This window comes from Microcaecilia unicolor, chromosome 1 (assembly GCF_901765095.1).
Source record: "Microcaecilia unicolor chromosome 1, aMicUni1.1, whole genome shotgun sequence".
NCBI lineage: Eukaryota > Metazoa > Chordata > Amphibia > Gymnophiona > Siphonopidae > Microcaecilia > Microcaecilia unicolor.
This window is the reverse complement of record NC_044031.1, coordinates 675,701,830-675,719,700: the sequence shown is the minus strand read 5'-3', so window position 1 is coordinate 675,719,700 and position 17,871 is coordinate 675,701,830. Positions and strand designations below refer to the sequence as shown.

Sequence of the window (17,871 nt, the reverse complement as noted above, 5' to 3'; positions counted from 1 at the left end):
AAGGCTTGCAGGGCAGACACAAGCAGGATGGGCACTGAAGCTAAAGACAAACAGGGCAGACACAAGCAGGATGGGGACTGAAGCTAAAGACAAACAGGGAAGACACAAGCAGGATGGGGACTGAAGCTAAAGACAAACAGGGCAGACACAAACAGGATGGGAACTGAAGCTGAAAAGAACTAGCAGGGCGGGACTGCAACAAGCACACACAGACGAAAACTTAACTGAAGACCTCTGTTGCAAAGGCAAGTCTGAAAGTTCCCAGGTGCTTAATAAAGGCAATTACAGATGAGGTCACAGGTGAGGCTTGGCAGCAGAAACACCAGGGCAAGTCTCGAATGCTGGAACATCAGGACTGGAATGAACTCTGGAACATGTCTGGGAAATAAGAAGACAGTCCACAGCAGCCATAGGACCCGGCCACCAGGAGGTGAGGTGAGTGTAGGCATGGGATACAGTCACAACCATGACAACGACTTAAGTCATTGTAAGCTTTTTAAACATTACTCTTTCCTCAATGGGAAGCCAGTACAAACTCATACCTTGTCATAGAACATAATCGTACAGCTAAATTCTGTATTTTTTGGTCTCTTAAACAATTATAAATATTACAGTAACCTAGCTGTGTTAATAATAAAGCCTGTACCAGTATCCTAAATTGTTCAAAATTAAGAACATTTTTCTAAGTTTCCTCAGTGTCAAACACTTTCCTTGCTACCTGAAGTAGTAAGGGTAATGTAGATTCAATAGTGATATCTTCAATGATACTTTCAATTGAAAGTTTAACCCATTTAACATAATGGATTTACAAGAGGTATCGATCTTAGGAAGTATTAGCCATAAAAACTTGGTTTTCTCCTTGTTTAGTTTTAAAAGGTGGATATCCAACCTTCAACTTTTAAGATAAAACTTAATTTAGCTTCAATGTCAGGCATTAAATCTGCTAAGGACAAAGAATAATCTCATCGGCATAAATGTAGACTTCCAAAGAAAACATCATAATATTTAATAGAGTGGGAGATAGTGGGGATCCTTAAACAATCCTACAGGACATTGTCCATGTTTCTCATAATATACCTGATATTTTAACCTTATACGTTTCTAATTTTTTAAACTTATTTTTGTTCACACATAGGAATTCAAGTAATAACTTCAGAAAACCACCTAAAACTTATGCAGGAAAGACGGGCAGTCCACACAAAAAAAATAGGATGATAATTATTTACTAACTTGAAGATCCTGCTTGTTTAGACATGCTCCCTTCAGCATCTTCAAAGCAGGGACAATTTTCACAACACAGTTTCATTCATGAAACAAGACCATCTATTTTGTTGGTGCACTGTTTGCATTTTGCATGCCTGTCTTACCCATAGGTACAGGAACATAATTCTTGCAAATGGGGTCTCTTATGTTTTCCCTTCTATAGTTTCCTCAGTAGATCTCAAATATCAGAGCCAGGTTCATTTAGCATCAGAAACTTCTGCTTCACATTTTTTTGTTGCACTTTCTATTTCTCACCCCAGTCACTTTGCATATGTATAACTAGATTACTTTCTGTTCCCAGATGTACTCTGTCTCCTGAAATCATATATTCATTGGCCTTCTTTATCTTTACTCTTTTAGAAAAAAGGACTGAAACCATGTGTTGACTACGAATTTCATAGAATATAACTAAAACTCTAACAACTAAAGGAGAACACAAACTCTATAGAAATAATTCCAACCTAATAAAAGGAGTTTGAGTTATAAGGTTGGTTTAAAGGTGTCCCAATCAATTGTAAGGGAAAAGAACTTCCACCTTAAGTATAACATGTATATCAAAAGGAACCTCAAACCTCCACACAAGGGACCATCCCAACGGAATTTATCACACCTTGTATAATTCAGAGTCCATTACTATCATAGGTTCCACCCAAGAAGGAAAAGGAGAAAAAAACCCCAGACGTAAAAACTCAAACTACATGAGAAAAAAAACGAATGGGATGAAAAAACTCTCTTTCCTTCTTGTATCTACCAATTGAATGGACACCTCACCCAAACCAACCCAACCTAGGCTGTTCCCTCTCTCAAAGGACTATGCAAAGAACACTCCTGAGAGGAATATCTAAGTCCTTGTAAGATAGGAGGAAAAACTAAGGGGCAACAGTCTAACCACCCCCTACACCTTAAATGTAATCCCCCTAAAGACCCAACTTACTAGAAACATACCAGCCAATATGTCTAAAAAATTACTTAGCTTAGTCCAAACAGGGCTATTTCATTGAAAAAATACCCCTCAGAAGGTCTCCGGAGCCTTTCAAAAAATCTTCAACTGAAAAAGATGCCAGCCCTCTAAATCTTCGGCCGACGACAAACGCCAGCCCTCCAACAAGAGCGCCTTGTTTCACCAACCTTATGGCTGCCTCAGGAAGGGCACTTACAATTCATCTAACATTGGAGGCTTGGTTTTCAGCGTTATTTTTCACAATGTTTCTATTTTCTACCGCAGGAGGCATTCCCGGCAGTAATCAGCAGTGCAGCCACATTGCTGCACACTGCCTGAGTAGCGCGTATACCCTTACCACCAAGTAAAATAGGTGGTGGTAAAGACTTGGGCAGTAAATAGCTGCACGCTACTTTTAATATTAGTGCACAGCCTTTTACTGCCCCATTTAAAAAAGGCCTTTTTACCCATCGTGGTAAAAAAATGGCCCAGCGTGCTCCAATTTCACACGCCCACACTAGCACAGACCACTTTTTACCACAGCATAGTAAAAAGGCCAAGTTCGTCTTTAGCAAAATTTGTCTTCTGAACATATAAAACTTATGTATGTGGGTGTGGGTGAGCAGGTATAACTTTAAACAGATAAAAATATGATTTTTAGCAATGGCACTTATATTTTGTCACAAAGAGGCCCTTTTATTAAATTGCTTTAAAACACTAACAAACATGTAATTTCACTTATCTCAAAACATGTTAAAGCATTTTGTGGTAATTTGCCCATACGCACGTTAAGTGCATGCTATTTAATTTAAAAAAAATGTTTTTGGGATGGGGCACGTGGTGGGTGGGGAAAGGACTTTCTGATTAGCATGCACTAACTAGATAATGCAGACTTAATATGGGAGCAATTAGCACCTCCTAAATAGGTGGTAAGTGTTCCTATGTTCTTTTGTTTTGTTTTGCAAATCTTGCACATGAATGGAAAAATTAGCACAGGTCCTGCAAAAAACCAAAATGATAAAAAGTGCTACATTAGTACGTGCTATGCCCAGATTTTGGACCCTCAAAAATCTGTATAACTTTAAATGGATTTCTTATCCATTTAGTTGGATTTTGCTCATACCTTTTTCAGTAGTAGCTCAAGGTGAGTTACATTCAGGTACACTGGGTATTCTGTGTCCCTGGAGAGCTCACAATCTAATTTTTTTTACCTGAGGCAATGGAGGGTTAAGTGACTTACCCAAGATCAGAAGGAGCGGCAGTGGGACTTGAACCAGCCAACTCTGGATGTCATCAAGACTGGTACTCTAACCACTAGGCTGCTCCTCCACTCCAATTAATGCATATTACCTGCATTACCTGTTACATTAATAGCTAAGGTGGAGAGGGGCAGACACTGTGCTTTAGTTAACACAAAGGTCACTGCTGTGTATTAACATAATGCAGTTTACACAGTGTTAATGTATCTATATAGTAATCACATTTCTTCTGCATTAACTGAATGGGAAACCAGGGAACACACCCAAACAGTTAACACTGAAGTTTTCCAGTCATTACTGCACCTATTTTGGCCATTAACATAGTGATTGTAAATTCTTACTGCACTTTAGTTTATAGAGCTCTCAAAATAATAAACAAAATGAGGAGCAAGAGGCCCATCTAGACTGTCCAGTTTCATACCTGGCACAAGGTTACTTGTGCCTCAATTATTCACCACTGACCCATGCATCTTTCACAGACATTAGCCTCTGAAAAGCCCCCACACCAGGCAGGCAATAGGACAGTGCCTCAGTGCTCCTGGGGAGAATAACACAATTTACGAGGCTGATTCCAAGGTGCAGCATTCATGCATCATGAGGGGGTCACTAACCCGAGGTACTGCGTTATTGCAGGTTAGTAACTCCCACAGTAAATTAAAATCTGATATTTTACCAGAGACTAGTAAACTGCCCCCTCAGGCAGTGATTCTATAACAAAGGTGCAGCAGTCCTATCTTTTTCTTTACTAATTGTAATTTCTTTTCTTACTCTGACTCACATTAAAACATTTTTGGAAATGTAAATCACGGATTTCCAAATGACAGTATATAAAATATCAACTAAACTGTAAACGTTACACACCAAATACAAATGTAAATTATTTGAATATCAGCATATGTGCATGTGTATGCCAAAATACACCTAAGCGCACATTTTACAGAGCGGGTGTACACATGCATGGAGTGCAGGTTGAACTCACAGGTGCTTAACTTCTGGAATATTTTAGGTTACACACAGAGCTCTGGCAGTCAGGCATGAGCATTTACACTAGCTGCATGACTAATGTAAGTGCTGGTGAAACAAGCGAATACATCCAGTTGCACTAATATTTTATCAAGGAATGTAGATGCCTTTGCTCCTTTATGGAACTGGCTCAAGACATTCTGACATCCACATGTGGCAGCAAAGCCTAACACTGAAAACTGACTTCAGTATTGTTTTATTTGACATTTATTATACTGTAAAATCAGTCGGAGGGTTTTTTCAGGGTAGCTATAAATAAAATTACTATTCATATTATCTTTAAGCTAGGCTCATTTTTTAACAAATTTAAAGAGAACATTTAAAAATCTAGTTTTTTTTTTAAACATAAGTAAACAATTTTTATTCAATCTGTCACTCCCTTTGTGATAAAACCGACCACTGTAAAATAACTGAATGCTGTGCACCAGAATAACAGTGGTTGTTTTGCACCTTTCAAATTCCAAGTATTGCTTCACTGCCAGTTATTAATTAAGGGGGTCTTTTACAAAGCCGCACTAGCATTTTTAGCTTGCAGTAAAATCAGCTGGCGGTAAACGCCGAGTTGTCCGTAGAAATATAATGGGCATCTCGGCATTTACCGCCAGCTGATTTTTACCGTGAGCTAAAAACGCTAACGTGGCTTTGTAAATGGCCCCCCAAATTTACAAAGTGGTTTCTGGATGCTTAATGATTTTTCAAAAAGAAGTCTTTAAAAGATAGTTATGTAGCCTCTCTCTCTTGCGCTTCTTGTAAAGCCCAATACAATCTAAATAAAGCACTTAGTTTATAAACATGGACAGAGGAATTTTATGTTTATAAATAAGGTGCTTTAGAAAAGCGATGTAGCAGCTGTTCTCTGAGGACAGCAGGCTAAGTATTCTCACATCTGGGTGACATCTGATGGAACCCAGTACGGATAATAACTAGCGAGATGATTGTAGAAATTTCTAGTAGCATCCCACCGTGCATGCGCAAGTCCCTCAGTCATGTAAAATAGCTAAAGAACACAACTATTGTCCTTAGAGAACACCTGCTATAGGTGAGAAACCTCGTTTTCTCCAAGGACAAGCAGGCCAGTTGTATTCTCACATCTGGGAATTCCTAGCCTCACCAAAAAACAACAATGCTAGGAGAATAGGAACTCCAAATGTCAAGGCCTGAAAGTCAAGTAACCTGAAACTATTTACATACTAGCTGTGAAGGTGCAGCCTGGAACCTAAGAAAACTGGGCCTAGGAAGTGAAGTTGGATGCTAGAGAACAAAAGATAGAAGGCTAAGGCTCACCTGGCAAGCTAAGGTATGCAGTACACGTTCGCCAGGATGGGCATGTGGTTTTGAGAAAAGTGTTGGCAGAACGAGTGACTGATTAAGATGGAACTCCGACACTACCTTAGGAACGAACTTAGGGTGCGTGTGAAGAACTACTCTGGTCTAACGTAGTGTAAGGTGGATCTGCTACTAGGGCCTGAAGCTCACCGACTCTGTGAGCTGAAGTTACCGCGACCACAACTTTCCAGATCAAATACTTCAGATGATAAGGAGTCAAGTGGCTCAAAAGGAGCTTTCATCAGCTGGGTGAGGACAATGCTGAAATCCTGTGACACAGTTGGAGGTATGACAGGGGGCTTTGTCAATAGCAAACAAGTAGAGGCCGTACAGAGATAGACTTACCATCTACACAGAGATAAGCACTAATTGCACTGAGATGAACTATTACAGAGTTTGTTTTCAAACCAGACTCTTAAGTGCAGGAGGTATTCAAGCAGTTTTTGTGTAGGACAAGTGAGGAGATCTAAGGTCTTGCCCTCACACCAGACCTCCTCCACTTAAATGAGTAATGCCTGTTAGTGGAGCCTTTCCAGGAAGCCAGCAGACTGCAAGACACACCCTCTGGCAATCTAAGGATTCAAGTTCTATGCTCTCAACATCCAAGCTGTAAGGGCCAGGGATTGGAGTTGGGATGTAGAAGGGATCCCTTGTTCTGCTTGATGAGGGTTGGGAAAACATTCTGATCTCAACAGATCTTCGGAGAACAACTCCAGAAGAAGAGGAGACCAGATCTGCCTCAGCCAATAAGGTCGATTAGGATCATGTTTCTGGTCTTGCTTCAGTTTTGGCAAAATCTGCTCTATGAGAGGTATTCAAAGATATGAAAATAGCATCCAATGCTAGTGTGACCTGAGCCTGGAACATAATTGGGGGACATGTATTTGAGATGAGTGTCAAAAAGATCCACCAAAGGGGTGCCCCACTCTTGGAAGACCTTGCGGTCTACGTCCATGTTGAACGACAACTTTTGCGTCTGCAAAACCCTGCTCAGTCTGTCCAGAAGACAGTTGTCTTTTCCTGCTAGGTATGTGGCTTGGAGGACCATTCTGTGAAGGACTGCCCACTGCCACATCCCCATTGCCTCCTGACAAGGAGTAGGATCCTGTACTCCCCTGCTTGTTCACAAAGAACATTGCAACCTGGTTGTCCATTTGAATGAGAATAATTTGGTTCTGTAGCTGATCTCTCAAAGCATTTAGGGCATTTCAGATGGCCCTGAGCTCAAGGAAGTTGATATAGTAAGCTGTTTCCTGAGCAGACCAAGTACCCTGGGTGTGAAGCCCATATCTACATGAGCTCCCCCATCCCAAATTGGATGCATCCATTATCACCACCTTCTGAGGTGGAATTTAGAATGGCAATCCCACAGTCAAATTTGACAGAATTGTCCATCAGAGAAGGGCATGAGTCAACTCTGGAGGAAAGATTACATCCACTAGATTCCCTACCACCTGAGACAACTGGGAAGCTAGGGTCCACTGGGCCTCTCTCGAATGGAGACAAGCCATGGAGGTTACATGCACTGTTGATGCCATGTAGCCCATTAATCTCAACATTTGACAAGCTGTGACTTGCTTGTAGCTTCAGACTTGCGAGGCAAGTGTTACCAAGGCCTCTGCTTTCACTTGGGGAAGAAAAGCCTGAGCCTCCAATTTATCGAGCAGGGCTCCTATGTATTCCAATCACTGAACTGGGAGAAGCTGGGATTTGGGGTAGTTTATAACGAACCCTAGTAACTCCAACACCCGAATAGTTAGGTGCACTGACTCTGTTGCTCCCTTCTGTGATGGGCTCTTGATCAGCCAATTGTCCAGTTAGGGAAACACCCAGTTTGTGCAAACATTCTGCAGCTACCGCTAGACACTTGATGAATACCCTAGGAGCTGACATGAGGCCAAATAGTAGAATGCGATACTGGTAGTGGTGTTTCCCTATTTGGAATCTGAGAAACTTCCTGTGACTGGGAAGTATCGAAACATGGGTATAGGCATCCTTTAAGTCCAGAGAGCACAGCCAATCATTTTCCTGAATTAAGGGAAGTAGGGTGCCCAGGGAAATCATCCTAAACTTTTCTTTGACAATGAATTTGTTCAGCACCTTTAGGTCTAGAATGGGACAAAATCTCATTTTTCTGGGCACAAAGAAGTACCTGGAATAGAATCTCTTCTCTGGTGGCATGGGTTTGGCCTGTAGAAGGGTGAAAATTTCCTCTACAAGTACCTGCTTGTGCCAAGGGTTGATAAACAATGCTCTCGCGGCACAATTTGGTGGTCTTTGATGTCAATGCAGGGCGTAACCAAAATGGACTATTTGAAGAACCTACTGTCAGAGGTTACAAGGGGCCATCTTTGCTGGAAAAAATTCAGCCTCTCCCTACAGGTAGGCCATCCAAGACAGTAGCTTGGACTCCAGCTGTGCTCTCCTGGAGCCAGTCAAAAGCTCATCCCTTGCTTCAACTGGGAAGCCAGCTGAGACTTCCAAGGATGGGACTGGCGAGGCTGAGAGTTCTGGGCCTGCTGGGCAAAGCGAGAAGGCAGCAGAAACCTACACCTTTGTGAGTAGGGTCACTGCCTAGTCCTGCTAGAAAACCTTCTAGATGAGGAGGCTGCAGCTGGGAGCTGCCGAGACAGGGACTGGTTGTTTCTTTGAGGTCAGCTTGTCTCCTTGGCAATGTATGTCCGCCAACTTCCAAGCCACTGGCTCTAGGTCAGAGACACGCAGCCATAATAGTGTGCGCATCCCCACACCCATGGCAGAGAGTCTGGATGCAATGTCAAAAGAATTAAGTGGTTATGACTATACTTTTTGCACTCCAGTTGCTTACAGGCCAACTGGCAAAGCTCTGCGGCCTGCTCCTGAGGGAGAGACTCTACTAGACTAAGTGTACTGCGTAGCAAAGATTTCAAATAAAGGCTCATGTAGAGCTGGTAGGACTGGATGCGAGCAATAAGTATCGAGGCCTGATAAGCTTTCCTCCCAAACGAGTCTGAGCCTTTCTACCTGGGGGAGCCGAGGCATGAGTCCTGGAGCTCCTAGGTTGAGGGCAGATTCAAAAACCAGAGTGTGCTGAGGCAGTTGTGCCTTCTTGAGTCTGGGATCCTTCTGGATACGATACTGCATATCCACTGTATTAAGTGCGACCTGCACCAAGAGGGGAGATACCCAGTTCTTCGTTAGTGCATCTAAGGATAGGGTACGATGGTACTGTGATCCCTTCCTTCAGAGAGGCAACTCATAGGCCAAAACAGATAACAATTCTGCCCTGGGCTCCTCCTCTATATCCAACATAAATGGGATGGCCGAAGTCATCTTCTTGATAGAACCAGTAAAAGAGTCCCTGTAAGTCTCCTCCAAGAAGAAATGAGGGTCTTCTGAGTACCATGAGTGGTCCTAGTCATACTCCTCACTGTACTCAGACTGGATTGAGTCTGTGCCTGCCCCAGCTCAGTGGAACCATGTAAGCTCCTTGAGCAGGAACTGTCCTTCCATGTTAAATTGTACAGCGCTGCATAACCCTAGTAGCGCTTTAGAAATGTTAAGTAGTAGTAGTACAGCGCCAAAGTACAGACTTACCCTCAACATCGATAGTAGTACTGCATAGGTTGATGTCGACCCCCCTTTGAATTAAGGGTGATGTCTCCACAGGCATGGTAGGAGCCTCAGAAAGAATCTGGGTCTAATCTGCAGTTGGTACAAGTGCCCTCGATGCCTGAGCGGAGTGCAACTGCAGTATCTGTGCCAGCTCCTCCTTGAGCATGGTTCGGTACCACTCATCAAAGGAAGGCAGCAGCAAAGGCGAGGGAGCCGGACAGAGGCAGCTTCAGAAAGAGTTGGCACTGAACTGGAAGTGGGAATCTGGTTGCTCAGAGACTTGCACACCGGCACCTCTACCAACAAGGGGGGCACTCCCCCCAGTGCTGCTTGTGGTGCCATGCATTGAAGAGGACCAAAGCTTATGCTTCTTGGGCTTCCTCCAACACTCAGCATCGCGGTCCTTCTGTGCCGAGAATGACGACGAACTCATTAGTGTCCTCCTGTGTCGGGTCTGATGCTAACCGATCCCAGGTCCTACTTTGGGCACCTGATGTCGAGAGAGGTGTAAACCTCCTTGACGCCAGTGCACTTTCAGTGAAGTCTGACCAGCCATAGAGGTTGATGCATCCGGTGCCAATGTCAATGGGTAATCCTTCGAGGAGTCAAAAAAATCTTTCTTGCTGGGCCTTCCGCGCCCTCTGTGTCCTCAACTATTTGCAAATAGAGAGAAGAAGTTAGGCTCATGTCCTGGCACAAGGCACCCAATGCATCAAGAGTGTGGGTCCATCACAGATATCATCCCGGTTACATTGGGCGTACCTTTTGAAGCCACTGGGGAGCTTTCGACATCAGAAAAAGAATTGTGGCTAAATTAAACTCAATTTTGAACTTTAAAAAGGAGCAGTGTTCAAATTGAGGTTGGTGCTGTTGCCTGAGGGGCTCATTTTTGAAAGAGAAGGACGTCCAAATCGGTATAATCGAAACCCGATTTAGGACATCTCCAACTGCACTCCGTCGCAAGGATGGCCAAAGTTCTAGGTGGTGTGTCGGAGGCGTAGTGAAGGTTGGACTTGGGCGTGCCTAACACTTGGACGTCCTTGACCCATAATCAAAAAAACCAAGGACGTCCCTGACGAACACTTGGACGTTGTCACCTGGACCTGTTTTTCTTACGACTAAGGCACAAAAAGGTGCCTGAAATGACCAGATGACCACCGGAGAGAATCAGGGACGACCTCCTGTTACTCCCCCAGTGGTCACTAACCCCCCTCCCACCCTCAAAAAACATCTTTCAAAATATGTCATGCCAGCCTCAGATGTCATACTCGGGTCCATGACAGTGCATGCAGGTCCCTGGAGCAGTTTTAGTGGGTACTGCAGTGCACTTCAGACAGGCAGACCCAGGCCCACCCCCCCCCCCCAACCTGTTACATTTGTGGAGGAAACAGCGAGCCCTCCAAAACCCACCAAAAACCCACTGTACCCACATCTAGGTGCCTTCCTTCACCCATAACGGCTATGATAGTGGTGTACAGTTGTGGGTTTTGGGGGGCTCAGCACACAAAGTAAGGAAGCTATGTACCTGGGAGCAATGTATGAAGTCCACTGCAGTGTCCCCTAGGGTGCCCAGTTGGTGTTCTGGCATGTCAGGGGGACCAGTGCACTACAAATGCCGGCTCCTCCCACAACCAAATGGCTTGCATTTGCTCGTTTTTGACATGGACGCCTTTGGTTTTGCAAAATCGCCGAAAGTCAGAAACCTCCTTGTCTAGGGACATTCAAATTTAAGGATTTAGACGTCCCTGACGGTATTTTCGAAATGAAAGATGGATGTCCATCTTGCTTCAAAAATACGGATTTCCCCACCCCTGGATTTCGCCGTTTTGCAAGGACGTCCAAATTGGAACTTGGACGTCCCTTTTCGAAAATGCCTCTTCACGTGAACTTAACAACTCAAGAAAGGAAACTTGAAAATCCAAAAATACTAAAAGGAAACAAAATAATATAAAGACTATAGGTAAAAGATTTGCAAAAGGGAGAATACCACCCATATGAGAAGGCACTGCAATATGAGAAAGGGAAAAAATGCACTGTGAGAACACGAAGATGCATCCTCTCTGCTCTGCGAAAAAACGAAGATTGAGGGACCTGGGCATGTCAGGCTGGAAGGCACCAGCGCATGGGTAGTGGGACGCTACTAGAAATTTCTACAATCATCTTGCTAGTCAGCATCCACACCAGGCTCTGTCGGATGATGTCACCCAGATGTGAGAATACAACTGGTCTGCTTTCCTTGGAGAATCTTTGTTTCACCTTTTCAGATAGTAACAAAGCTGAAGGTGACATTTATCTATGTTTACTAGCATTATTCAAGAAAGGCTTGCACATTCTTTGCCTATAAGTCATCTTTATTGACTCAAGACCCTATATCTGCATTATTATGCACGTTAAAATCATGCCCTCTTTTCTCCACAGTCAGTACTGAAAACTGGATTTGAGCTGCCCATTGCCTATCAATATTCTGCATGGAGTGCTGAGGAACTGGAGCCCTTTCTGCGGTTGTGCCTTTTGGATAAGAACTTTCCTGCTTTTGTGGAAGAGGTAGAAAAGAAACTGCAGAAGCTTGCTGAAGACTGATGTAACTGACAAAAAAATAATATTCTGTGAAAAATAAATGCAGAACTATAGAAGTATATGAAATATGTTTTTCAGTCATTTGTGTTTTATTTTTTAAAAACAGGTGAATCAACTTTTCATACATCATTGCATTTCAACAAATACACAGAAAGCACAAGTTCATGCATCTAGAATTAACACACCACATAAAACCCCTGCATTCATTATATTGTTCTACATTCTCTAAAATCAACTCAAAATATTAGATTTGGTATACATAACAGTATTATATCTATATCTCTATATATAGACATATAAATATAGATACATAGATATATATATATATATCTTGCATAGAATAGAACCATGCGTGTGGATATTTTCAATAACTTTAAAAAAAAACCCACTAAATTATAAAGTTTGTCTGAATTGAATGTACAAGTCTAGAATTTTTCAACACATCAGTGCAAAAAACAATCTAAGATATTTACATGATTTAACAAAAATGGACTTAAATATATCTAGATCATATAGATATATATATAGACATTCTGAAGTACTTTTTCCAATAACAGTACCAGGCTATAGAAAGTTGTTTTCAAGTCTCTAGTAAGATAACCCAGCTCTTTTCTAAGGGTTAAGCCCTCGCTACAATTCAGTTTACTTTCTTTGGGCCTCTTATCAAACCCTGCTATCAGTCCCCAGTGTGGCAATGCCGACAAAGCCCATTCACTTTGAATGGGTTTCATTGGCATTGCTACGCAGGAACCACTAGAACAGCTTGATAAAAAAAAAAGGCGCTTTGTTAGGTACTTAACACATTATTCATTAAATGAACAAAGCAAAATGCAAAGGAATGAAAATCAGCAACTTACAGATGAATAAAAAAAAAACAAAACACCCAGTATTTACCATACTTTGATTCCCCACACATTTAACTTTCACCCTACACCTAAAAATACATGTATGTACATAAAATGTGTATATATATATATATATATTTTTTTTTTTAAAGTTTTGATATCCTTTAGAAAATGTATCACTAGATGGCAGCAGTGCAACATTTTTAATAGATTTCGCATTTGAAGGTATTCTACATTCTTGTCCTCGAGTTACAGGGACAGAGAGGAAATGGCTTAAAAATAAACATAAATGACTGATGCATGTTTAAATGTGGATATACCTACAACTGCTCAGGCTTGCTGCTATTGACTGCAAAAATATCCCCATTTAAAACTATCATAAAATACCTATTCACTGTCACAGAACATTTAAAAATTAACCAGTAAACAAATATTTTTCATTTGTTACTTGAAAGTTAACCATCAAATCAATATTGAAAGCCACTTATGCCGTCAGTACTAGGTGCTAACTGCATAGTTGGGTTTTTTTTTTTTTTTGTTTGTTTTTAATTCAGTGCCGGCAAATGAATAAATTTTGATGGACAACTTGATCTACAGCCAAACTTTGGCCATATAAAATGAGCAGGGGAAGATGTATTACATGGGTGGGGGTCAAGATATTAGTTGATAGTAGTGATATTCAGCTGCTATACAGATAAATAGATCTGTTTAGGAGGAACCACACAAATAGCAGTCCTAACTTTAAGCAAAAAGACTGCCTATTTTTCAGTGGAGGCCTGCATATTAAGTAGTACCTCAATGGATAGAGCCATTGAATATCATACACAAAAATAAGCAGATAAATCAAATCTTTATGTGGCTGCCATGCCTTTGAATATTCCTCCCACTCCCCATATTTTTCATCATTAGACCAAAATATATCACAAAACAAATGATAAAATGCTAAATGTATTTAGCTCCTTCCTTACAACAGCAATGACTGTAAAACCAAGAATTTAACAGCCAGTTAAGTGAAGTGTCAGAAATTTGGGGCATAGAATACTTATGACCTCTTCAATAAAAGGGGAGAAAAAACAGTTCATGCACATGATCTGGCCCTTATAGGTCTTTACTTTTCTAATAGTTAAAATACTTTTAATTTAAAAATAAAAAAGCAAAATCCACAGCACATCAAGACTGAAAAAAAACCCTGAAACTATCTAAACAGCAGCACGGTTAAAACGTGTCTAAGTCACCCTTACAGAAGGGTCTAAATAAGGCATGCTTTAGACAGTTTATCCGGGCTCACTTTAAAAAAGATAAAAAGGAATATTTAAATACGACTGAAGCCTGATGCAAGAATTCCAGCCGTTTGGTAGGTCAGTTTGTAGTCAGTCTTTCAAGAAACCTAGATCTCTGTGGGGAAAGAAAAGGGGCGAGAAGAAAGAAGAAATCAAGTTAGCTCTCAATTTCCACAACAAAAGCCACACTGAAAAGAAAAGGATGAACCTATACATGAAGGCCCATTTTACAGAAGAGTGCCAAGACAGAAATTGAAATGGCCAAATTGAGGACATTCAATATTCTGGCAGTATTTTACAAAACCAATAAGCAGTGTTTATGTGTAAACGAGGGAAAAGTCTCAACTGCTACGGCAATATTCAAAAATTGTATTTGTTTAATTGCACGTAGAAAAAGTCATCACTGACTGAAAAACCCTCGGTGATTTTTTTCAATTTTTCCAATTAATATTTTTTGAATTTTGTATTAATACTTGCAGTTTGAGGGTTCATATCCCTTTAAAACACGAACATTCAATGTCCTAAAAAAACAGAGTACATCAATTGCACTTATTTCGCCATGTTGTCCTCCTAATAATGCGCTGATTCCTACGGTCCCGTTTCGGTTGTCTTCGTCAGGGAACCAAGCAGCACAGAGGTCTCAATAACTTAGATACTTTGTCTTTATCACAAACGTTCCTCAAAAATTGTCGTCAATTTTTGAGGAACATTTGTGATAAAGACAAAGTTTCTACATTGTTGAGACCTCTATGCTGCTTGGTTCCCTGATGAAGACAACCGAAACGGGACCGTAGGAATCAGCGCATTATTAGGAGGACAACATGGCGAGATAAGTGTAATTGATGTACTCTGTTTTTTAGGACATTAAATGTTTCATGTTTTAAAGGGAAATGAACCCTCAAACTGCAAGTATTAATAAAAAATTCAAAAAATATTAATTGGAAAAATTGAAAAAAAAAATCACAGAGGGTTTTTCAGTCAGTGATGACTTTTTCTACGTGCAATTAAACAAATACAATTGCCTACATGTATTCCATATAAGATGGGGAATAAATCTATAAATTTACATTCCGTCAGGGGTCTCCATGCATAGCATCTTTCTGAAATTGCCATTTATATATGTACGTGGTACACATATAAATACTGCTATTTATACATGGAGAAGCTTTCAAAATGACCTCTTAAATATGCTGCCAGCTACAACTCAGAAGGACAGGGGATGTTAGTCTAATAAATGTATCCTATTGTATGAAACTGTAAATTTGGAAGTTGTGTCCATTTTAATGTTTAACACGGTTGCTGTGTTGACCAATGGAAGACAAAGAAAAAAAAACAACAACACATAAGGGGTATGTTTACTAAGGCATGTTAACATTTTTAATGCGCCTATAAGTTAAGGTGTGTTAAATGCTAACATGCCAATACATTCCTATAGGTGCGTTAGCGTTTAACATGCATTAAAAATGCTAACGTGCTTATAGCGTGCCTTTGTAAACACAAGCTTAAATTTCCAAATTCTATGTTATATTTATGCTGCCCTGGAGTAATTGGGGAGAACGCAAGAGTGCTTTCTCTAAAAGAAAATAAAACATTTTTTAAAAGGGATTCTTGTGATACTTTGAAATTTTGCAGCACCATATAGCTATTTCCTGATGCAGAGCTTCGGCTCAAAACCTGATCGTGCTGGCTTTTCTGTCTAATTGTGTGCACTTTACCACATTTATAAGGAACAGTGATTGCCAGATAAATCCTTTTTTTTTTTTAAAGGTTCTTTGCACAAAATAATATTGGATGATAATTAATGAAATACTTAAGGGCTTATTTTCAAAGCACTTAGACTTACAAAGTTCCATAGGTTACTATGAGGCGTATTTTCAAAGAACTTAGACTTAGAAAGTTACGTGGAGGGCCATTTTCGATATGATGTCTAAGTCCGACTTTGGACGTTTTTCTGAATAGGAAAGGTCATTTGCAAAAAAGAAAAATGTCTTCCCCCCCCCCCCCCCCCCCCCCCAAAATACTGTTTTGAACAAGGTTTTGTGATTTGGACATTTTGTTAAGTACATAAGTATTGCCATACTGGGAAAGACCAAAGGTCCATCAAGCCCAGCATCCTGTTTCCAACAGAGGCCAATCCAAGTCCATTTTTGAGAAGAAAGAAAACAAAACACATCCAAGTGCAAAACACACAAAATCAAGCCATTTGGACATAGGAGCCAGCATTTTTAGTAGATTGGTTCCCCAGACATCCCAGGAAAGCAATAGGGCACCCTAGGGGGCACTACAGTGAACTTCATAAAATGCTCCCAGGTACACATTTCACCAATGCTCCCTTATCTTGTCTGCTGAGCACCCTAAAAACCCACCATCAACAACTGTACACTACTACCATAGCCCTTACGGGTGAAGGGGGCATCTATATGTGGGTACAGTGGGTTTTGGGAGGGCTCACAGTTTTCTCCACAAGTGTAACAGGTAGGGGGAAGTATGGGCTTGGGTCCACCTGTATACAGTGTAATGCACCCACTACTAGACTACTCCAGGGACCTGCATGCAATGCTGTAATGGACGAGTATAACATCTGAGGCTGGCATGTAATGTTTTAAATCACATTTCTGGGAGGTGGGAGGGGGTTAGTGACCACTGGGGGAGTAAGAAGAGGTCATCCCTGTTTCCCTCCAGTGGTCATTTAGAGCATCTTTTTGTACCTGATTCGTTACGAAAACAGATCTAGCTCAAAACGTCTTAGTTTTAGCCCTGGACGGTTTTGTTTTGTTCCATTATGGCTGAAAAACGTCCAAGTGCTATAAATGCGCAGATCCCGCACTTAACATGCCCCCTTGTGATTTGAATGCACGTCTGCCGGACCTCATAGAAAAACGTCTTAAAATTGGTTTTCAAAATACCAATTTGGACATTTTTGTGAGAAAAACGTCCAAATGCAGATTTATGGCAGTTTTTGGACCTTTTTCTCTTTTGAAAATTAGCTCCATAGTAACCTATGGAACTTTGTAAGTCTAAGTGCTTTGAAAATGAGCCCCTATTTAACTTTGTTCTTTGAAAATACGCCTCTATTTTAACAAGCATTTATATAAAAATTGGGACTTATGATTATAATAAGATAAACAGTAAGTGAAAGTGCTGCATTTATTGGGCATAATTTATTGCCCTATATATGATGGTGCCACCACAATATAAAGATGAAATAATTTGTATAAGGATTAATATGATTTTCCTGAAAAGCATCTGCTTTCTGGGAACTTTAATATGGCTGGAGTGTTTTAGGGGTTTTTGCAGAAGGCATGTTTCTTATTCCTTCAATATAAATGTTGAGAAAGCAGGGACTAGCTGCCCTGCATCTGTAGACATTCATAGGTTTGGAGAGTAGAAACCTAGTTTTCTACTAATTGTGTATGTGAGCTTTGTATGGCAAACAGTACTTTCCAGAAGGAGAACCTTCCCAGTGGGGGTAATGGTAAGAGACATTATTTTGGAGGAAAAACTGAAATTGTATAAATACTAAGCCAAAAGGCAGTTTCCTGTCTTCTATCAGTAAAACCACTGCACCACCGCATGTGCTGTGCCATTGTACAAATATACTGTATTTGGCTGACCAAGTCAAGACACCCATACTAATTAAACACATCACTCGAGTACAGTAAGGAGTCAGAGGTAAGAGGAAGAGAGTAAAAGATTTCCATTGATGAAGAGGAAGATTCAGAGGACAACCCCAGGAGTTAAGATAAGGAGTTTCAAACAGAAGT

At 41.0% G+C, this 17,871-nt stretch overlaps 2 protein-coding genes across 2 annotated transcripts in view; one reads left to right on the top strand and one right to left on the bottom strand.

The window, feature by feature from the left end:
* REC114 (REC114 meiotic recombination protein) overlaps positions 1-11,985 on the top strand; it is a 183,357-nt gene extending 171,372 nt beyond the window's left edge. The window contains exon 6 of the mRNA XM_030191478.1: positions 11,824-11,985. Within this exon, the coding sequence (XP_030047338.1) occupies positions 11,824-11,985 (162 nt within the window). The remainder of the gene's footprint in view (positions 1-11,823) is intronic.
* Positions 11,986-12,039: 54 nt separating this feature from the next.
* NPTN (neuroplastin) overlaps positions 12,040-17,871 on the bottom strand; it is a 215,339-nt gene continuing 209,507 nt past the window's right edge. The window contains exon 10 of the mRNA XM_030191465.1: positions 12,040-14,222. The gene's annotated coding sequence lies outside the window, so the exon portion shown is untranslated. The remainder of the gene's footprint in view (positions 14,223-17,871) is intronic.